A 24,451-nucleotide genomic window follows, 5' to 3' on the forward strand; every position below is an offset into this window, starting at 1 on the left:
GTCCTAGTTTATCTGAATTACTGATATAGCTGTAGTAATGAAGGAAAATATTTTATAATTGTACTTTGTAGAATTAGCAAAATCAAATGGGCACAATAAGAGATTGGTAGCCCCTCTCTAGAATGGAGTGGGGGTGGCTAGGTGGCGCAGTGGATAGAGCACTGGCCCTGGAGTCAGGAGTACTTGAGTTCAAATCTGGCCTCAGTCACTTAATAATTACCTAGCTGTGTGGCCTTGAGCAAACACTTAACCCCATTTGCCTTGCAAAAACCTAAAAAAAAAAAAATAGAATGGCGTGAGCATCAAAACCTATGTCATAATAAAGATTTTTTAAAGAAATTGGCTATGTTTACCTGAAAATTTTAGGGGCTATAATAGCTGTATTTAGATACTTGAAAAGCTCTGATATGGAAAAGGGATTAGACTTGTTTGGATCAGCTATAGATGGAAAGATTGGATGCAGTTGATAGAAGGTTCAGAGAGATAGTTTAAATTCCATTTTAAGAAACAACTTTTAAAAAATTAAATATGTTTAAAAGTAAAATGGATTATTTGTAGAGAGAGGGTGAACTATCCATCACTGAAGGTCTTCAAGTAGAGCTTAGAAAATCAATCATCTGAGATACACTGGAGAACAGTTCTCCCAAGCTGAAAATATAGGGTTAAAATAAATACTCTTATGCAAGTGCTTTATGGAGGTCTTTGATAAATATTTAATTAATGAATGAATGCTAAATCCAGTGGTATCAAAAATGACAGGGTCTAAGAAACATCATTAATGCTCTATAAAAGATTGCATTTATATTCAATATCTGTTTCATTGGTTAGTTTATAAGATGAAGAAACTCCTGGAAGATGTGATGTCTTAAGGAATGAACCAGGAAATCACAATAATGTGATCTGATGGTTTGCTATTTCAGTGAAGGATAAATGCAGAAATTGGAGGCTTTTGTGATGCATACTTCAGCAAAACTCTAACAAGGATCCAAAGGAGTAAAACAAAAATTTGGCTCTGTTAGCCAGAATTTTTTTCTATTTAAATAATCTCCTCCTCCTCTTGTACTGTATACATCAGGACTTCTATTTAACTCACAATTTGGTATGCAATTAAACTGAAAATGAGACTTGAACTAAATATGGGGGGAAAATGGCTTTTAGAGTAAAAGTGTCAAATTATTTATCCTGATGTCTGAATTAGAAGTCACATAGTGGTCTTCTGGTGACCACAATTTAAATTTGGGAAGAGTTCAAGGTTAGTATAGTATGATGGTCATGGGAAGGTTATCTTCCTTCCTGATAAGTGAGAACTGCCTCTTCTGTTTCCTGTACAAATCGGATGGGGTTTTATCACACTTGTTTTAAGTGTCTTGGTCTTTTTTTAACCTACTTTCTCCTTCCTGTAACATGTAGATAAGTTACTGGTACTGTTTCATGTTACCAGAAGACCTGTTACAAAATAAAACCAAAATTGGTTGGTGAAAGAAATTATTTGAAGAATATATAATTTAGCATTAAATTCAAATATAGCAGCATAGTAAGATAAATATTCAATTGAAATTTATGTGTTGAAGTATGTTGTTTAGAACTGAAGATAGGTGAGTAAAAGTAACTTTTACTATACTAGTTCTCTTGCAAAGACAAAATAGGGGCTTCTAGTTTAAGGAAATGCCCTAAGCCTGGAACTGGTTGTATTTTATTGCTACAGATTCCTTGTTGTTTGTAGGATTTGCATAACTGCTTTTTGTTAAATAAGATTTTCTTCAGTTATCTTTAAATGTTTTGCCCTTCTTTATTCCCAGAGCTAAATTAGTGCTAATATACTTTGGTTTAAAACAAGAAATTAAGAGAGGTCTTGATATCACTAGTGTTTGGTGGGAGTAAGGCTGGGCAGGAATAATGAAACTTCATTAGACTTAGACTATCAAAACTTGAAAGAATTTGGTAATGTCTGTTGAACGTAGAGAATTTTATCTACCTTTTCCTTTAAATTAGAGGCAACAGGGTTTCCAGGCAAGAAAATGGATCTAATACCTTGATTGTAGAAAGTCAATCTATTCTCAGGTTCTGTCACTTACATATTGGATCTACTAGTTAATCCTAAGTAAAAAAGCCAGGTTAAACTACAGTTCACTGTAAGAGGTTTCGGGGATTTCATTGGACTGCAACACTATGTGATGGCAGCCAAAAAACCTAAGTCATCTTTGGCTACATTACTAGAGGTTAGTGTCCAGAACAAGGACAATGGTAATCCTCGTCTTTGCTCTGGTCAGGCCACATATAGAGAATTAAGTTTAATTCAGGGTACCACATTTTAGGAAGGACATTACTTAATAGGAGTGTACCTGGAGGAGGCTGAATAGGGGTATTGATAGACCATGCCTCATGAGAATCAGAAGGGACTAAGTATAGAATCATAGAAAATTTATTCATTTGGGGGACTTGGCAGAAGGGTAACCCATAGCAGACATTTGCTCACCACAGATTAATTGACAGGGTCGGATTAATTGTAGAAGTGTAATGAGTTACAACATTGTTAAAATTAGATACTTCTGGGTATCTTACTGGCTCATGCTTAAGATCTTTTTTTTTTTAGGTTTTTTTTTTTTTGCAAGGCAAACGGGGTTAAGTGGCTTGCCCAAGGCCACACAGCTAGGCAATTATTAAGCGTCTGAGACTGAATTTGAACCCAGGTATTACTGACTCCAGGGCCGATGCTTTATCCTCTCTGCCACCTAGCTGCTCCATAAAATCTACTTTAATAAATTGGGGTGGTCACTGGATGACAGATACCCTAAGAGATCTGAAACATGTCCCATTGATAAAACATGTCCCATTTTCCTCTGCAAGAAGACTTAGTATTACTGATAGTATTATTCTCAGAGAATAATCACAGGCATGTTCCATGGGATAAATAAGCTCTTTGCTTTTCTTATAAGTTTGTTAATTTAGAGTACTGTTAATCTATTTTAGTTTTCTCAGGCATTAATACCTATTGTAAGATGCTGTCATGTTGTCTTTATAATATGTGATTAAATCAGATATTAAATATTCTACACATCAAATTGTCTTAACTTCAAATCATGATTATAATTTCACTATGTATTCTAGTAAAACCCCTGACCTCATGAATGAACTAAGAATTAGTGTTGGTGTTAAGCATGTATATCCTTGATTCTGAGAGTAGTTATAGACTTCTGGGAAGTAGTTAATAGTGATTGAGGAGGGGAAAAAAAGTAGATGTCCTTAAATCAAGTTCCTTAATTGTTAGTTATAAAATGTTTCCACAAATAATTAGAACTCAGTTTGTTTTTTCCATTTTCATATGGTTATTGTGGTTTTTCACAGTAATCCCCTCAATGGATTTGTAGCTCTATAATGCCGGTTATCTCCTGAAGCATTCAGTGTGTTATTCTGGTTAAATAAGAATATTTAAGTAGATTCAAAGAAAATTCAGTGTAAGCTTCTTACTTGGAATATGCCATAGTCCATACAATAGGTTTAAACTTATAAAATCATTAGAGCTATCGTTGCTATGTCTATAATGGTCAGTATAAACCTTGGAATTCAAAAACCTCCCTCAGATACCCGAAGGCTTTGTGACCTTGGGCAAGTTCTTCTCTGACCTTCAATTTCCTCAAAGTAGGGGGATTACCCTATTTCATAGGATTTTTATGAGGACCAATGAGATAACATTTAAAATATTATGTAATTGCTAACTATAATTATGTTGTATGTGTTTTTTAGTATGGAGTCATGATTTCTTTGATATTACAAATTTTAAATGAGGAAATTCCCTCTACCAATGCAGATCCAATCAGTTAACAGCATTTGAGTGTCTTTTTGTGCCAGACACTGTTCTAGGTATTCATAAAAAAATGAAACAATTCCTTTTCTCTAGGTGTTGAGAAATCATCCAGCCTTAACACCCTCATTTTAGTAACTTGAATCACAGAGAGGTTAAATTACTTTTTAATCAATGATTAAGAAATAGTACATTGTAGTTAATTATTGAATATGCTTAGTGAATAGAAAGTCTTGGGTACAAGTTCTTCCTCTGACACATACTGACTGAGTGACCCTTGGCCTATAAATGGAAAGAAAGTGCCAATTTGCAGTTGTAGAAGAAGTTTCCTTAACTGGGAATTTGAAAACAAAGGTATAGACTCTATCCTTTTTAACTCAGAATTAATATGTGTATTCCTTAAAAGGTTACATTCTTGAAGAATTAGAACACAATGCAACTCTTAATATGAGGACATTTTACACAATGCTTCAGAATCTTTGATTTTCTATAGATACCTCTAGAGCAGAAAACAAACTGCATAACTCAGGGGATGAGTCTCTGAGAATTGCTATGGCCAAAATAATTATCTCCTTGTTGCCAGCTTGGTAATAAGCATTTAACTAGGTTAGTCCTCACAAAATAAACACACAAAACGTTCAGTAACATGCAAAATGAGCTATAGTTCTTTATATAGTGCATCAAATTTGTCCTCAAAGATAATATTGAGAGTTAGTGCAATGAGACTCATGACTAGAATGTGACTTTAGGAAGGGATATCTATTCTAAAAGAAGCAAGATAGGTAATAGGCTTAGATGGCGGGGGTGAGGGAACAGGCAAATATTATATATATTAAAAAGATATACCAGAAGCTGTTAATAGATTAGTGATCAAAGGGGGATGAACACATAGTTCCCAAAAGATGAATTAAAAACTTAACAACTATATAAAAAAAGAACTAATAATAAGAAAAATGTAAATCGAAACAACTGATCTTTTATTAGCAAACTGAAGATGGGAATTATCAATATTAGAGGAATTGTGGAAATACAGGCAAACAAAAAGCATTGTAGTGGAACTGTCGGTTGGTTCAGCAGTCTGTAAAGTAATTTGAAATTAGGCAAATAAGGTCACTGAAATGTTTCTCTGCCCTTTCACCTAGAGATTCCACTCAGACATATACTCTAGATGTCATTGACTATAAAAGAAAGTATTCATATACACTAAATTATTTATAGCAGCATTTTTGGATGGATCAAAGAACTAGAAACTATGAAGATGCCCATCAAATAGCTAAACAAGTTGTGGTCCATAAATGTAATGGAAAATAACTTCAGTACTTTCAGTAATTAATATTACTAAGACAAATGTGATAAGTAACAGAGAAGCTCAAAAAGATGGAAATAATGCCAAATAAGCTAAGTAGAGACAAGAAAATATAGCCAATGATGGCAGTGATGTAAATGAAGAACAACCACAAAACAATTGAAATTGACTTGTGAAATTATAAAGCCCAAGTTTGACCTTTGCTGAATTAGGAGTCTGAGTATAGAACATTGCATATAACATCAGATTTTTTTTGATGTCTTGATTAGTTTTGTTGAATTTTTTTAGTCTTTAAACATTCCTTATCATGAGATAATTCTGGGAGAGGGGAACACAGGAAAATGTAGGCATTATTAAAAGGAGAAGATAACCATAAAAGGAGGATGGGAGTTCAAATTCTACCTCAGACTACTGACACTTAGCTGTGTGATTGATTATAGACAAGATGCTTAACCCTGATTGCCTCACATCCAGGTCCTGAGCTAAATCTGACCATTGGACCCAGATGGGGAAAGTGAGGCTGGTGACTTAGCACAGCCCTCGCCCCCCTCACTCAAATTCAGTTCATGTGCTTGTCATGCATCAATGTCATGGTCATCTTCGAGAATGAAGGACAAACATCAGGAGTCATGGCCAAGATAGTGCTACTTCTACACATGTTGTTCCCTGGCCCACAGTAAGCACTTAATAAATGTTTTTTGAATGACCTACATTAACTCTCTGTCAAGTGCTTACACTCCTGTTACAGTATAAGCCCCATGAAGGCAGGGGTCATACACATCTTGTTTTTAAACTTGTGTCTCTCCTCCATCCCCAGCACATTGCTTTGTACACAATACTTACTTAAACATTAAATATGGAGATATTCAGACACAGAATTTTTGAACTGAAAAGGATCTTAATTTGTGAATTAGAGGAGCCAAGGATCAAAGGAACTGAGTCACTTGCCAAAGTCACTCAGGTTGTGAGTAGAAGAGTTAGGTTTCAAATCTAAGTCAGATAAATACTCTTTCCATTATACCATTTTATATAGATCTTTTCATTTCTATTGAAGATTAAACTATGCCTTGTCTTGGAAATAAATGAATGATTGTGTGTCCAAAGGTCTTGCTTGGTTTAATCCTAAATGAAATAGCAAGGCATCTTAGGGATAGACAGAAGAGATTGGTAGGTGAGTCAAGACCCTGAACCCAGAAGCCCTAGAAATAACAGAATACCCCAGGCCATTGATTCTGCTTACAACCCAGTTTCATTAACCATCCAGGGAAGTTTAACCCTCTGGAGATGGATCTATTTCTGTAGATGTTGTATCCCCTGCCTCCTTAGCATGCATAGATACTTAAAACTCAGGAAATAAAGTTCTTTTTTTATTTATTTTTTAATTTTAGAATTTTTTTTACATCTTGCTTCCCCCCCCCAGCTCTGATAGTTCTACACACTGTTTCCATGCCGTACACCGACCCAAACCAAATGTGTTGAGAGAGAAACCATATCCCTAAGGAAAAAAAAATAAAGTATAAGAGATAGCAAAATTACATAATAAGATAATTTTTTTTTAAATTAAAGGTAATAGTCTTTGGTCTTTGTTCAAATTCCACAATTCCTTCTCTAGATATAGATGGTATTTTCCATCGCAGATACCCCAAAATTGTCCCTGATTGTTGCACTGATGGAATGAGCAAGTCCATTAAGACTGTTCATCAACCCCATGTTGCTCTTATGTTGTACAATGTTCTTCTGGTTCTGCTCATCTTACTCAGCATCAGTTCATGCAAACCCTTCCAGGTCTCTGAATTAACCTCCCTCCGGGTTTCTCATAGTGTTCCATAACATACATATACCACAATTTGTTCAGCTATTCCCCAATTGATGGGCATTCACTTAATTTCCAATTCTTTGCCACCACAAACAGGGCTGCTATGAATATTTTTGTACAAGTAATGTTTTACCCTTTTTCATAATCTCTTCAGTGTATAGACCCAGTAGTAGTATTGCTGGATCAAAGAGTATGCACATTTTTATTGCCCTTTTGGCATAATTCTGGATTGTTCTCCAGAAAGATTGGATGAGTTCACAATATATTAGTGTCCCCAATTTCCCACATTCCTTCCAACATTGATCATTATCCTTTCTGGTCATATTGGCCAGTCTGAGATGTACAAGATGGTACCTCAGAGATGCTTCAATTACCCTTTCTCTAATAAGTAATTATCTAGAGCAGTTTTTATATGACTATGGATTGCTTTGATTTCCTCATCCGTAAATTGCCTCTGCATATCCTTGACCATTTGTCAATTGGGGAATGGCTTGATTTTGTTTTTGATAAATTTCACTCAGTTCTCTATTTATTTTAGAAATGAGTCCCCCATCAGAAATACCAGTTGCAAAAATTGTTTCCCAATTTACTACACTTCTTTTGATCTTGGTTACAGTGATTCTGCCTATGCAAACGGTTGTTTTTTTTTTATTATATATAACTTTAATTCCTTTTTTAATTCCTTTATTTATTTTGAATTTTACAATTTCCCCTAATCTCTCTTCCCTCCCCCCAACCTCCCATATAAGGCAGTCTGTTAGTCTTTACATTGTTTCCATATATGCATTGATCTAAGTTGAATGTGATGAGAGAGAAATCATATCCTTAAGGAAAAAAATAAAATATAAGAGATAGCAAAATTACATAATATGATGTTTGTTTTTTTTCATTAAAAGTAATAGTCTTTGGTCTTTGTTCAAATTCCATAATTCCTTCTCTGTATATAGATGGTATTCTCCATCGCAGATACCCCAAAATTGTCCCTGATTGTTGCACTGATGAAATGAGCAAGTCCATTAATAATGATCATCAACCCCATGTTGCTTTTATGGTGTACAGTGTTCTTCTGGTTCTGATCATCTTGCTCAGCATCAGTTCATGCAAATCCTTCCAGGCTTCTCTGAATTCCCATCCCTCTTGGTTTCTAATAGAACAGTAGTGTTCCATAACATACATATACCACAATTTGTTCAGGCATTCCCCAGTTGATGGACATTCACTCAATTTCCAATTCTTTGCCACCACAAACAGGGCTGCTATGAATATTTTTATACAAGTGATGTTCTTACCCTTTTTCATGATCTCTTCAGGTGTAGACCCAGTTGGGGTATTGCTAGATCAAAGGGTATGCACATTTTTATTGCGCTTTGGGCATAATTCCAGATTGTTCTCCAGAAAGGTTGGATGAGTTCACAGCTTCACCAACAATGCATTAGTGTCCCAGATTTCCCACACCCCTTCCAACATTGATCATTGTTCTTTCTGGTCTTATTGGCCAGTCTGAGAGGTGTGAGGTGGTACCTCAGAGATGTTTCAATTTGCATTTCTCTAATAAGAGCAATTTTTCATATGACTATGGATTGCTCTGATTTACTCATCCACAAATTGCCTTTGCATATCCCTTAACCATTTGTCAATTGGGGAATGGCTTGGTTTTTTTTTTTTATAAATTTGACTCAGTTCTCTTTATATTTTAGAAATGAATCCCCTGTCAGAAACACCAGTTGCAAAAAATTGTTTCCCTGTTTACCACACTTCTTTTGATCTTGGTTATAGTGGTTCTGTCTGTGCAAAAGCTCTTTAATTTAATGTAATCAAAATTTTCTAGTTTTCAGTGATGTTCTGCATCTCCAACTGCCACCCTTTCCATAGATCTGACAGGTAAATCATTCCCTGATCTCCTACAATATTGTCCTCTATGTCTAAATCCTATTATCCATCTTGATCTTATCTTTGTGTTAGGTGTGAGGTGCTGGTCCAATCCAAGGCTCTGCCATACCAACTTCCAATTTTCCCAACAGTTTTTATTGGAGAGCTGGACTCTTTGGGATTATCAAACAGAGATCACTATAATCATTTCCAAAAACTAAATTTCTGACCACTAAGGTTCTGGGAAGTCTCAGATGGTTCATCATCAGCAATAGATATAGATTTATTAATTGAAGTGATATTAAAGGAGACAGTATCATCATCCACTTTGATAATAACCGTGGGACCCTAACATTTGCCTTTAGTTAAAGCTTCCTTTGTGTAATGTCTTCCTTATTAGATGTGAATTTCTTGATATCAATGACTCTAATTTTTCTTTCTTTTTTTTTTTTGAAGGCAAACGGGGTTAAGTGGCTTGCCCAAGGCCACACAGCTAGGTAATTATTAAGTGTCTGAGACCGGATTTGAACCCAGGTACTCCTGACTCCAGGGCCGGTGCTTTATCCACTACGCCACCTAGCCACCCCGACTCTAATTTTTCTATCTTTATCTTCAGTACTCAGTACAGAACTTTGCATTTATAGGAAGCAACAATAAAGTTTTTTATCCATTCATATTATTTAAGTCATCCTATAGATTCTTCTGGTTCTATTCATTATATTTTGTGTTAGTTGACAACAGATTTTTCTGAATTTCACTGACTCCTACATATTTGATATTTTTTTGCAGCCAAATCCACTTTTTTCAGTTATTTGTTATAACAAAAAGTACCTATAATTTTTTTTTATATCTCACTCCTTTCCCTCTGTCCCTTTACTTCTTTGAGTTATATGCAATATATATCTCATGTTATGAGATATATGATATTATGGGATCAGAACAGGTATAGTTCTGTGCATTTTGGGTATAGTGCCAATTTGTTTTACAGAGTGATTGGAATAATTCACAACTCCACCAGCAGTGCATTAGTGTGCCTATTCTCCCACATCCTTTCCAAATAACTGACTTTTTATCATCTTTGCCAGTCTGAAGGATGGAAGGTGTTACTGCAGAACTGCTTTAATTTGCATTTTAATTAGAGATTTGGAGCATTCTTACATGTAGTAATTATTTGAACTTTTATTGTTTGACTTTTGGATTTTGGATTTTCAGATAGTTGAAAGTTCATTGTATTTATATCTTTATACTATAATGTTCATTTAACTATAACTTATTCCCTTAGAGGGCTGCCATTTTCATGTCAACAGTAGCATCCATTTAAGCTTTTTTTTAACATTAGCTTTAATTGCATTATCAGATCCCCTTGCTGACACTTTGTATTTTGGATGTACTTTTGTGCTTTAGTACAAGAATCATATGTTACTCAAGGTCTGGCAAACAACATCTGCGTATTTATACATCCTCTTATATTCAGTGTGAGATTTATTTGATCATTTCATTCTAGAATGAAAATATGCATTCTTTCCAGGGATAATATCATTTGCCTACAATTCGTAGCCTGTTTTTTTTAAAGGTTTTTTTTTTTTTTGAAAGGCAGTGGGGTTAAGTGGCTTGCCCAAGGCCACACAGCTAGGTAATTATTAAGTGTCTGAGACCGGATTTGAACCCAGGTACTCCTGACTCCAGGGCCGGTGCTTTATCCACTACGCCACCTAGCCACCCCGACTCTAATTTTTCTATCTTTATCTTCAGTACTCAGTACAGAACTTTGCATTTATAGGAAGCAACAATAAAGTTTTTTATCCATTCATATTATTTAAGTCATCCTATAGATTCTTCTGGTTCTATTCATTATATTTTGTGTTAGTTGACAACAGATTTTTCTGAATTTCACTGACTCCTACATATTTGATATTTTTTTGCAGCCAAATCCACTTTTTTCAGTTATTTGTTATAACAAAAAGTACCTATAATTTTTTTTTATATCTCACTCCTTTCCCTCTGTCCCTTTACTTCTTTGAGTTATATGCAATATATATCTCATGTTATGAGATATATGATATTATGGGATCAGAACAGGTATAGTTCTGTGCATTTTGGGTATAGTGCCAATTTGTTTTACAGAGTGATTGGAATAATTCACAACTCCACCAGCAGTGCATTAGTGTGCCTATTCTCCCACATCCTTTCCAAATAACTGACTTTTTATCATCTTTGCCAGTCTGAAGGATGGAAGGTGTTACTGCAGAACTGCTTTAATTTGCATTTTAATTAGAGATTTGGAGCATTCTTACATGTAGTAATTATTTGAACTTTTATTGTTTGACTTTTGGATTTTGGATTTTCAGATAGTTGAAAGTTCATTGTATTTATATCTTTATACTATAATGTTCATTTAACTATAACTTATTCCCTTAGAGGGCTGCCATTTTCATGTCAACAGTAGCATCCATTTAAGCTTTTTTTTAACATTAGCTTTAATTGCATTATCAGATCCCCTTGCTGACACTTTGTATTTTGGATGTACTTTTGTGCTTTAGTACAAGAATCATATGTTACTCAAGGTCTGGCAAACAACATCTGCGTATTTATACATCCTCTTATATTCAGTGTGAGATTTATTTGATCATTTCATTCTAGAATGAAAATATGCATTCTTTCCAGGGATAATATCATTTGCCTACAATTCGTAGCCTGTTTTTTTTAAAGGTTTTTTTTTTTTTGAAAGGCAGTGGGGTTAAGTGGCTTGCCCAAGGCCACACAGCTAGGTAATTATTAAGTGTCTAAGGCCATATTTGAACTCAGGTACTCCTGACTCCAGGGCCGGTGCTCTATCCACTGCGCCACCTAGCTGCCTCCATAATCTGTTTTAAAGCCGTGTAAGCCAATACCATCGTTTGTAATTTGTTTCATTTTGTAGTGCTTTGATTATTGTTGCTTTTGAATAATGTGATAATGTATGTATACTTCAGCTGAGAACACATCTTTCCATGTTGTATACAGACTTAATCTAAAGGTCTAAAGAACATACATTAGATAATTGCCTAAAAACAAACCTATTGGTTTAGAAAGCTCTCTGCTTGGTTTATTAAAATGAACAGGGATTGCTGAGAGGCTAGATGATACAGTGGAAAGAGCAGGAGACTCTGGAATCAGGAAGACTCAAGTTCAGATTTAGCCTTAGTCTAGCTCCATAACTCTGAGCAAGTCACTTAATTTCTATTTACCTCAGTTTCATAATCTGTAATATTGGGATAATGATGGCACTTATTTACCAGAGTTATTATGAGGATCAAATGAGATAATACTTGGAAAATGCTTCATTTATAATATCAGAATAATAATGGCACTTTTCAGAGTTTTATGAGGATCAAATGAGATAATATTAATAAAATGCTTCATACAGTGCCTAGCACAGAGTGCACTATATAAATCTCAGCTATTACTGTTGTTATTATTGTTGTTCTATTACTTTTTCTGGATACTAATCCAATATCAGTCATAAAATATTGAATTTCTACAACATACCCTACATTGTACTAAATGTATTGAACATATAAGTTTCTAAATCCTGAACTTGTGTAACTTCCTGTGTTTTGGGAAGGTAGCATATGAAACTGATTAGTTCCCCTTAGTATGACCTTATTGAGATATGATAACACTAGTGGGAAGGAATGCTTGCCAAATTACGTGTATCTTTTTCAGAAAAAATATTCTCTCATGATGAAGTTCAGTAATGATCTTAGTAGCCTGGAGGAGCCTATAGTTCTAATAGCCAAGCAAAAGGAATTTTCTTTTTGTTAAGAGTATTAATCTCATTTCATGTTCCACTTACTCAGTTTGACTTATGATTTATACTTTCTGTTTTTATAGACTCAAATAGAATTTTAGTGAACATTAATGCTAATCTGTAACTTCAAAATTGCCTAGTTCATTCCAGGGCAATGTCTTTGGGTGTTAGAATAGTTTCTTTAAAGCCTCCAAATCTTTGGTTGTTGCTAAGGAAGTAGCCTAACAATGTCAACATCTGTTCTCAGATTCTCTGTTCACATTGAGATATATTTATCTGAAGGCTAGTTTATTTTACCCTTCAGATTTATTTTAACCTCAATCAAAATTAAGCTAAAGAGATGATGTCTCAGAGTATCCTAATTACAGCATAGGTGGATATTGTTTAGTCACATTCAACTCTTTGTAACCTCATTTTTTTCCTCGTAAAAAGATACTGTAATAGTTTGCTGTTTCCTTCTGCAACTTATTTTACAGATGAGGAAACTGAGGCACAGTTAAGTGACCTGCATACGACACTTGACACTTGCTAGCTGTGTGATTTTGTATAAGTATGTAATCCTGATTACCTTGCATCCAGGACCATCTTCAGTTGTCCTGGTTCATATCTGGCCACTGGCCTTAGACGACTCTGGAGGAGAAAGTGAGACTGGTGACTTAGCACAGCTCCCCTCACTCAGATCCAGTTTATGTGCTTGTCATGGCATTATCCCCCTAATGTAATGGTCTTCTTTGAGAACAAAAGACAAACATCATCACACAAACTTTTTAGAACTCTTTGAATCCTTATATTCAGTCAGTTAGTAAGCAGTTCTTAGGTGCTTATTATTATGTGCTCTGCAACTACATGTACCAAGCATATACAAAGAAGGCAAAAACAATCCTGGCTGGCATGGCACTCATTGTGAATGGGGGAGACAGCATGTAAACAACTATGTTCAAACAAGAGATGCAGGATTAATTGTAGGTTGTCTCAGAGGGAAGGCACTGAGATGCTCTGAGGAGGAAGATGAAGTTATTTGAGAAATAGCTAGGAGGCCAGGGTCACTGGATTCTAGAATGTATTGAGGAAAGTATAATATGAATGGGAACCACAAAGGTGGGCAGAGGCCAGACCCTGCCCTCAAGGAACTCACCTTCTAATGGAAAAGCCTGCAAGGAAAGTAATATGTAAAAACAAGATATACACTCCTACAATCTAGTCCAAAGCATTTATTAAGGGTTTACTGTTTGCTTTTTGGCTAGAAACCCTGAGATTCCCCTCCCAGACTGATTTTCTTTTGACTATGTATAAGAGGTTATTTTACTTGCTTTAATCACTGAGGGTCTTTCCTTCCCTATTGGGAACCATTGTGTATGGGAGTATTGTGAATTATCTTCATCTAGTGTCCTTGAACACCAGTGTCTTGTCTTGCTAAATGCCACTGGAGTGGGAGTGGATTAGAGACTGGAAAGGTATTTAGGCACTGGTGTTTTGGTGAATAAATGGAGTACTTGGAGATCTTGATGGAGTACTTGTCTCCTTTGTCATTCTTGTCTCTTGTCTCCTTTGTCATTCTTGTCTCCCACCCCTCCAATGCTCACCTGGGGAAGATTGAGAGAGTCCAGAAGTGGGACTCAACACTTCCCCATCAGTTTGATTTTTTTTTAAAATCCTGGCAGAAGCTAAGGCATCTAGGAAATAGAGATGAAGGACAACATTTCAGAGATAGTGAACAGCCAATGAAAAAGCCAGATGAAGAAGTGTCATATCACTGATTCATAGAGCAAATTCTCTCCTAGATTACTTTCCATTTCCTCTCTACATACCTTGTATATCTAATTATTTCTATGTTGTATCTACCATTAAAATCTGAGCTCCTTGAAGACAGGGCCTGTTTTTTGCCTTTCTTTGTATCCCCAGCACTTAGGATATCCTTAATAAATGTTTGTTGACATATTTGTTGATTTACTTTTATAGTAACTAATCTTCTGAGCTATTATTTTCCCTATTTTGTGGAATAGAAAATTGAAGCATTGTGAAGGTAAATGTCCAAGGTTATCCCACCAGTAAGTGAAAAAGCTGGAGTTTTCAGCCTAGTCTTTTGATTCTACATTTACTGCTATCAAAAACTGCTTCAATATTAATGAAAGGATAAAACATTTCCAAAATAAGTGTTATACAAGGTAGAATGTGAGAAGAAGAATGATCAGGCAGTCTGTTTCAGAAAAATCTGAGAAAGGAGCGATAACTTTCTGTTGCGAGAATTAGGGAAAACTTCATTGTAAAGGAGTCACTGAGCTAGACTAGAAATGAAAATAAAGGGGGTGAACTCTAGGCATATATAGACATGATTCAGGATGATAAACTAAATCTAAGAACATGAAATTTAATAAAGATAAATCTAAAAGCATGCACTTGGTTTACAAAAATGAACAATTCTGATTAGGGTTAGTGTGACTAGACATCATTCATATAAAAAATATCTAGAGTTTTCAGTAGGCTTCAGATTCAGTGTAAAGAATGACACAGTAAAAAATAAATATATTCTTAGGCTGCATTACTAGAGTCATTGTATGCAGAACAAAAGAATCTGTTCGAGTCCTACTATACTTTACCTAGGTCAGAACACTTGGATTATTATATTGCTTTATGGATACCACATTTCACTATTAAAAGTTCAGTCATTTACCCCATGCCACTTAGAATAAGTGACAATGAAGTACCCTGATATCCTAATCAGATGAGAACATTTCTCAACAGTTAAGATTTTAGACCATATTCAGAATGATAAAGGGACTCAAAACTGCTGTATAAGGATTGACTGAAAGAATTTGAGATGTGTGACTTAGAGAAGAAAAGATTGTGAATATGTGTTATGAAAACATAAATCTAGTTCAGCTTCCTCATTGTCAAAATTCACAGAGGTATTAAATTGAGAACTGAGAGGATGGGGCAGAGGGAGCTACAAAGAGAGATGAAAAAAGTTTGAAAGAGCCACTGTGGCGAATGGGATCATGAGTTTATAAGGAAAGTATAGTAGGATTGCCTAGCATCAGTGAAGGCCTAGTTGAGATTTTAAATTTGTAGTGAATCCAGTCAGAATGATTGTATGATTTTCTCATCTTTCATTCATTGCAAAGGCAACAAATGATAGGAATGATCCAGGTTTGGCAAGCCTTAATTGGTAATATAATAAGGAAAATAGGGATTCGAGAGAGGATGATTGTATAGAATTGAATTAGTTCACCAAAGAGTCAAGATGGGGAAGAGGAGTAAATGGTTAGTGCAAGACAGAAGTCTGGAAGAGAATTGAGTGATCAAGGTATTGAAGTCACAGTATATGAAAAATAAGGTTTAAAAAGGAAAGGCAGATGGAGGGTTGAAAAACCAATAAGTTATGGATGAATAAGGGAATTTAAAAAAATTTTTTGAACATGTAGGGAGTGCCTCATGTGCATTATTCTATTAATGGGTTCTGAATTTTCTTTTTAAGAACAAAGCCAAGGGGCGGCTAGGTGGCGTAGTGGATAAAACACTGGCCTTGGAGTCAGGAGTACCTGGGTTCAAATCCGGTCTCAGACACTTAATAATTACCTAGCTGTGTGGCCTTGGGCAAGCCACTTAGCCCCATTTGCCTTGCAAAAAAAAAAGAAACCTAAAAAAACCCCCTAAAAGCCTAAGAACAAAACCTTAAAAAAAACCCTTTATCTGTTATTAATTTAGTTTAACTTGTTTAAATAAGATAAAGTAACATACTTAGCAAAGTTGTTATTTTACTATTTAACCTTGTAATTTAGATTTTTTGTTAGTATATCATTATAGATATAATATAGATAGTCTGCATGCATTGGGTGTCCATTGTGTTAGACCTTGGAGATACAAATTCAAAAATTAAAATCCTTGGCCCATAAGAAACTCACTCTCTGGTGGGGAGACAATGTATGTATGTGTTTACATGCAAATAAAATAAATATAATTAATTGGGGGAGGGGATTAATAGCTAAAGGGAAGAATGATGGATAAGAAAATAATTCCTAGAGAAGGTGATAACTTGAGTTGAACTTGGAACAAAGCTAGGGATTCAGAGAGGAGAAGCAAAGGTGATTTGGGAGTACATTCTACCCAGATATGAGCAGCTATAGAGGAGAATCCAAGAAGGCTGGTGTGACTGAATGCAAAGTCCAGGCAGGAGTGACATATATATAATCTGATAGCTAAGGTAAGTGGAGTTAACGTTTTGAAGGACTTTAAATGCCAAATAAAGATTTTTGTTCTTCATCCTAGAAGTACAAGAGTTTATTGGGGAGGGAGGGATGAAACATGATCAGGCATGTGCTTTAAGATAATCACTTTGGCATCTGTGTGGAGAAGGCAAAGACAAGTCAGCTGATTAAAACAGTCTTGTAATAGATCAGGAGATGAATACCTGAACTAAGCTAGCTGCTGAGTGAGTGGATAGAAGGGGACCTATACAAGTGCTACTGATCCTGGGTTAAGTCAAATCTGAAACAAAATTTGACTTCTTAAGAGATGTACTATTTCTGGTTTTAAGAAAGGTGTCATAATGAATGATTACAAATGCTACCTATGACCTTATATCAAGGGTTAAAGTTGATTCAACTTTTCCATGATAGATGTGTTTTAAAAGTTTAAAGCACTTAAATATTGCATCCTAGTTAAAGCTTGGTGTATAGGAAATAATAGAATGACAACAAGAAGTCCATGTTTTGAATTTCAGGTACTGCAGTTCAGTATTAATGCAGTGGAATTAAGTTTAAACAGAAATGATTCCTCATATCACATAATCACTCAAAAAAACACAAATTAATATCATTTATGTTGTATTTTTATTTAATTTGTTAGCTACTTCCTGATTACTTTTTTTGTATGATTTAGCAGTATGAGCCACTGCCTAGAATTTGACATCTCTACTAGAGTATATCTGTAATCCTCTTGCTCCCAAGCAGCTACTGGTGACTTGGGATACAACAGTGATTAGGAGTCAGGAACACCCAGACTTGAATCCTGACTCAGATATTTAACAGCTATGTGACCCCAGGCAAGTCATTGAATCTCTCTTAGCCTCAGTTTCCCTATCTATGTGATGATAAATAGCTGCTTCACAGGATTGTAAGAAGGATCGAGTAAGACACTGTATGTAAAGCACTTTGCAAAGCATAGAATGCTATTTAAATGTTAACTGTTCTTCCTATTCTTTATGTTGCTGCTATTTCCCACCTTACCAGTAGTGTAGATGTAAACCTCTCCATGGTTTCAAACTTCATGAAACTCTTGTCCAAGTCCTCCTACAAAGCTTCCACAGGGAGTCCATCCAAAATGTGAATGCCTTTCTTTAGATTTCCAAATATTATTTAGAGACCAGTATAGCAAAATTCTCTATTGGTTATTCTTCACTCGAGCCATACAAGAGACTCACCTTCTTTTCTGGTCATATATCCTTTCGACATTTCTTATGTACTTTTTTGCATACAAGTCATTAATATTAATTTACTCTACCCTTTGTATGATATATAAGTACTTTATTTTTGTAATTGGTCTCTTACATAGTGAAAAATATGCATTCTATGCTGTAACATTATCATTGACTTTAGAGTTAACACTATGGATAGAATTTTCTAAATTAATCCCTATGAGTTTTGCTAAAGCTCTAGATATAATCTTTTAGCATATTTTTGGAAATATTTTGATTTTACTGTTATCTGATGTAAAACTAACTTGTATTCAACTGGGAATAGGTACTGAAATAAACAGTTTTTGAAGATCTGTTCTTGTCTCCTCTACTTGTTGTTAGGCAAGTAAACAAAAAGTGTTTGATTTTTCCCTGTTAAAGTTCTTCAAAAGAAGAATGGTGTATTGATCTATCTTTTAATAAAATAATAGTATAAATCAGATGCTGACAGATGTTTCCTGTCCTAAAATATGTTAGGAAGGCTTTTGTGCTCAATGTTCTTTTAATAACTGAAAACTAGTATTATATATGGCTTTGTGTATAGGGAAATTTTCAACTCGGAATTTGTGAGTAGTGGAGAATGAATAATCTTAGATGAGATAAATAAAAATTCATAATTGTCTTTGGATTTTAAACTCATAGTTTGACATCTCTAGGAGTATATCTATAATAGACTTTGGAGTTTAAATAGATTTGACACATTTAACTTTCTAAATATATTTTACTTTAATCAATATTAAAATTAGTACTTATCTTACATAGTCATATTTTTGATACATTAAGAAAGCCTGAAAGTAGATTTACTTTCCTGGTGCTGAAAAATTTGTTTGAATAATTCATGTAACAGTAAACTGAAAGTTTTATTGAGAAATTTATTGAACTAATTTAATTCATATAGGTCAAGTGATTTTATAAAATATTAAGTTAACCTTTGCTATTCTGGTGAATCTTTTCATGTGGATAAAAGTTTCTACATTACAAATTAGAGTAAAACACATATTAAAATGCTTTACTCTTCTAGGCAAAGTCCAGCATTAGGTGTTTCATTAAACCAACTGAGTCACTGGAAAGGTCTCTTGAAATAAATAAGCAAAAGGGAAAGAAAAGACTGCAAAAGAGACCTAATTATAAAAATGTTGGTGAGGAAGAAGAGGAGGAGAAAGGCCCTGAAGAAACCCAGGAAGATGCTGATAAGGCTAAAGGTATAGAAGGAGGTTCAAAAGGCATCAAGACAAGTAGTGGGGAGAGTGAAGGTGAGTAAATCAATGAATTTAAAAAATGCTGATATTTATTTAGAAATATTGTATCTGTCAAAATAAGTTTCTTGTATGTAATATATATATATATAAAACTTTTAATTCAATTTTAATACTTTTTACCCTGTTTTATATAAAATGCAAATTATGCTTCTTAAAATACTTCATAAATTGGATTTTTTTTTTTTTTTTTTTTTTTTTTTTTTAGTTTTTGCTAGGCAGTGGGGTTAAGTGGCTTGCCCAAGGCCACACAGCTAGGTAATTATTAAGTGTCTGAGGTCAGATTTGAACTCAGGTACTCCTGACTCCAGGGCCGGCGCTCTATCCACTGCACCACCTAGCTGCCCCGAAATTGGATTTTTTTTTTAAATTAAATTTCTTTAGTTATCTTAAGAAAATTTTTTTGTAAATCAAATTATAATTTCTTTGTAAATTCAGATTTTCAGTAAGCAATGTGTTTAAAATGAGATATACCAGTCCTGTATGTACATTTACTTAAGTAGAATCTTAAATTCCTTTTTCCTTTTGATGCTTCTGTTTTTTTTTTAATTTCCCTTATCTATGTAATCAACCATTCAGATAGTAGTATTCTTGTTTATGGAATATTATAAATATTATATAATTCCTTATGGTGTGTTTTAAGCATATGTGCTTTTAGATCTTATAGAATCTTAAATTTGGAAGGAATCTCAGAAGTGATCTGATCCAAACCATACCCAATCCAAGAATGCCTTCTGCAACATTCCCGATAAGTCTGTTCTTTCTGAGTGGTGATTTTGGGAGTAGTGATGGTTCTTTACAGATGAGCTCAAAAACAGAGATCTTGTGAAAGACATGAGAGCCTTTTTTCAGAAGCTTTAGGGAGCATTATCTTCTTATAGTTGTCTTTTTATATTGATGCACCATTAGGGGATGCTCTTCAACCAGCTATTTTAGTATTCTGGCAGGGTAGTCAGTATATTTCTCACAATATCTTGAACAGTAAATCAGAGAATTAGAAGTCATTTTTTGGAAAATACCCACTGCAACCTCCAACCAAGCCTCTATCTTCCTATGTTAGGATTTTCTTGGCATTTATACGTTTGTAATTAATTTAGTGATTACATTTTCATTAAATATTTGAGAAGTGTTTCTTTCATTGATTCATTGGTATTATTGTGTTCAATAATCTAATCCTCAGCAACATGTATTTTTAGAGCAAAATATAAATTAGACTTTTTTGTTCAATGAGGGAGGTGACATGAGCTTGGGTTTTCTTTTTCATAAACTGTACAAAATTCTGTGAAGTTGACTTGGGAGAAATAAAGAAATAGACAAATAAGAGAGCACCGTACAGAGTAAAGGTTTATTTTAAGTGTCTGGATTGTTTTTTCTAACTGGAGAAAATTTGGTGCTTAAATAATAGGTTAGATTATATAATGATTGTCTGAGAAAATGTCCTTTTCAAAAAGATGTTTTAAATGCTCTATTTATTCATGTCTGTTTCTTTTGGGGAAATGTAATACCTTTGTTCTGTACCTTTTTAAAAATATTTTCTTTTTTTTTTCTTTTGGTTTTTACAAGTTAATGGAGTTAAGTAAGTTGCTCAAGGTCACACAGCTAGGTAATTTTTAAGTGTCTGAGGTTGGATTTGAATTCAGGTCCTCCTGACTCCAGGGTCAGTGCACTATCCACTGTGCTACTTAGCTGTTCCCTGTTCCATCCCTTTTAAGGGATAATCTTTAATATTGCACTGGCCATGATTAACTGTGGTATGGACAGAGCCTTACAGGTTTGCTATGGAATCAAAATCAAGTTAATCAATATTCATAAACCATCCCAAAGCAAACAAGTTGAAATTAAGAACTTAAGCTACTCTTAAGACACTAGTTCTGCTCAGGTTCCTTGAATTAGTGGGAGGACTTGGAGCTATAGGAAAACCTTTCTTTGAAGAACTCTTAAGTCCATTGCACCAGTTAGCCCTGGCTTGGAGGATGATGTTTATGGATATGCAGTGGGCATTTTTATAGCCATCTGAAAATAGTATTTGGAAAGCTATTAATTTTCTACCAGGATAAGCAGGGCATAGGAGTTTCCCACTAGTGGCTTTGCTTGTACAGCTGATATTTATTTCAAAACTCATACAGACATAACTTTCATTGACCTGTCAGCATTTTTGGTGCCCTAATATTTTCTTTAACAAGTTAGTTTTTCCTAAATATGATATACAGGTCATCGTCCCATCTGACTAATTTTGAGAAAATATGACAATAAATATCACAAACCCATTATGCAAAGAAAAATCTGATTTGGCAAATATTACTACATTCTTAAATTTTTTTTGTTTCTCATATTCAAGTATTGAGGGAGGGATCTGAGTATGTTTCTCTTTTAGGCTGTATCTATATTAGGGTGAAATAACATTGAACTTAATCCATGTGACTTGGAAGAGAATTTGTACTCCAGCTGAATAAATAGAACTTTGCAAAAGAGTTAAAGACTCTTTGTTTACCTGTCAGAATAGATTGCTAGTATTAAGTCCCACAGTGCATCAAATTCTTCTTGCTTCTGTGAAATTGTGATTAAATGTCCTCAGACCTAGAAATGTTTTAGTCGCCTGTTGGGTAGATAGTCAGGAACAAAGAAAATTTGATGCCTCCCCCAAAATAAAACATAACATCATTTGATAGAATTTCACCCTTTTTTAATGGAAGCCCTCAGTTAAGTTGTTACTGGTGTGGGAAACTTCAAAGATTGTAATCTGAAAGGATCCTTAGAAATCATCTAGACCTCATTTTCTAGGAAAGGAAATTTAAGACATAGAGTGCTTACATTATTTACACAAAGTCATATAGGTAATAAGTAGATAATTTAAAAATTATAAAATATAACTTAGTTGTATTAATAAGTAGATAATTTAAATAAATTTGAATTTGAACCTAGGTTCTTCATTTCCAAAGCCTCATTTATCACTGCTTTCTACTACTTATTTGAAAGCTAACTCTGGCCTGATCAAGTTTATAAAAAAAAAAATACCTTTTGTAAAAACCAGCAGACTGTTGTTGAATTTCACCATATTAATAAGGTTGATTGGGCTGTTCTTGAGCTGACAGTTTGGCATTAATCATTTGTGATTCTCAGTTGTTACTCTTTTACTTGTATTTTGGCCTGCAATTTATTTTCCCCTTTGGTTCAATAGCTTGTGAAAAAAAAATTCTAACTAGTTAAAAAGCATTTTTCTACAAACATTTGTATTGGAGGCTCTGAACTAGACATTGTAACTTGTAAAGGATTAAAAGTAGTCTAAACCTTGGTGTCTGCCCCTAGTGTCTTCTCTTTTTTTGGAAAAAAAAGTAAGAAAAAAACTAAATAATGATACAAGACTTAAATATAATGTCATTGCAACAATCCTAAGAAATGTCTCTTAGAACTGGTAGATGATTATTTGCCAAATGAATGTTTCCAAAGTCTAAAACCAGGTTTACCTTTCTCCAAAACCTGCTCCTTTCCTTATTTCTGTCAGTTGTGCTGCCATTTACCTTGTCTACTATTTTTGAAGTCTTGGGAAAATCTTTGAATGTTCACTAGTGACTTTTAGTGGATTAAAAGATATATACTGTATAATTTCAGATTGTTTTTCAGAATAATTGGACTAATTTACAGCTCTGTCAATAGTACATTAGTATTCCTGTCTTCTCAAAGCCTCTATAGCATATACCATTTTCATTTTTGCTAGTCTGATGGATGTGAGGTGAATCCTCCAAGTTGTTTTACTTTGCATTTTTCTTATTACTGATTTGAAGCATTCTTTCACATTATTGATAGTCTACATTTTATCTTTTGAAAAGTACCTTTGAATATCTTATTCTGAGTTCTTACCTATTTATATTAGTTACATATATACACATATGTAATATATATACATACATACACATACATACATACAACTAGACCTCTTTTGGAGAAATTTGCTGCAAAGATTTTTTTTTTCATTCAAGACTCCCTTTTATTCTGGGTGCTTTGATTTTGTTTCCAAAATCTTTTTAACTTTTTATAATTCAAATTGTCTATTTTATTTTTTTATTATGATTTTTCTCTCTTTTTAAGTTAAGAATTCTTCCCCTGTCTTTGTTTTCATCATCTTCTAATTTATTTAGAAAACAAATTTAGATAAGTGTCCATTATGATATGTTCATTATGATATAAGAAGTAATTTGTTGGTCTAAAGCTAATTTTTACCTTATTTTCCAGAAATTTTTGTAAAATAGGGAGAAGGCATAGTTCTTTGTGTTCCTAGCAATATACAGAAAAACAAAATGGATTATAAAATATGAAATCTGATTTAAAAGAGTTATTATATTAAAGTACAAAGATTAAGTCTGAAGACTTGGGTTCAGTTCCTAGTTCATTTTCAGTATCTTGGTAGATTTGTGGTCTTGGGCAAGTCATCTTATCTTTCTTTGCCCTACTTACCTAAATCTATAAAATGAGCCAGTTATACTAGGTAAACTTTAAAGGCATTTAGTTCTATGCCTGTGTATAATTTGTAGTCTTGATTTAGTTACAGATTCATTATATTATTTTAGTCAATTCCCTCAAGATCACTGAACTTCAGTTGTCTCACCTGTAGATTTTAGTGTTAGGAGAGGATAGTAATACTTTCCTCAGGATATGCCATAATAACCTCCTTTTATTCATATTACCTCCACCCTCTGGTATCTGTACATTCAGTGCATTTAATTCTTTCCTAATTTTCTTAACACTTTCTCCCTTTCCATCTTATTTCTGTCCTGGCAGGTTGATTTAGGTTACAGGGGACAGATTTTGCTTAATTAGAAACATTAGTCAATCCTATTTTCTAAATGTTTAAAAAATTAAAAAGAGATTATTAACTGAATGATTCCAACCAATACCTACTTGTATATGTGAAGCAATTGGTGGGGAAGAGCTTCAGAGGAGTTGAAGTAGGAAAGGAGGATACAAAGACAAAAAAGGAAGTACTTTCTGCCCCTAAGGTTTTTTGTTTGTTTGTTTTGGAGGGGACAGTTAAGCTTCTGCTGCTGCCCCTGGGCTCTGTTCACATCATTAGTTTTGTGACAGCCCACTTGCAACCCTTTTATGTTTACCCACCTAAGTAGGCTAATATGTAAATATAATGTTGTTGGAAAATATGTCTGGTTA

At 34.2% G+C, this 24,451-nt stretch overlaps 1 protein-coding gene across 8 annotated transcripts in view; it reads left to right on the forward strand.

The window, feature by feature from the left end:
• Positions 1 to 24,451, forward strand: part of CLEC16A (C-type lectin domain containing 16A) — a 254,369-nt gene that overhangs the window by 35,377 nt on the left and 194,541 nt on the right. For all 8 annotated transcript variants that reach the window (XM_074196407.1, XM_074196403.1, XM_074196405.1 and 5 more), the window contains exon 10: positions 19,057 to 19,288. In XM_074196407.1, the coding sequence (XP_074052508.1) occupies positions 19,057 to 19,288 (232 nt within the window). The remainder of the gene's footprint in view (positions 1 to 19,056; positions 19,289 to 24,451) is intronic.

The sequence above is a fragment of the Macrotis lagotis genome, chromosome 8 (genome assembly GCF_037893015.1).
Source record: "Macrotis lagotis isolate mMagLag1 chromosome 8, bilby.v1.9.chrom.fasta, whole genome shotgun sequence".
In the NCBI taxonomy this organism is placed as follows: Eukaryota; Metazoa; Chordata; class Mammalia; order Peramelemorphia; family Peramelidae; genus Macrotis; species Macrotis lagotis.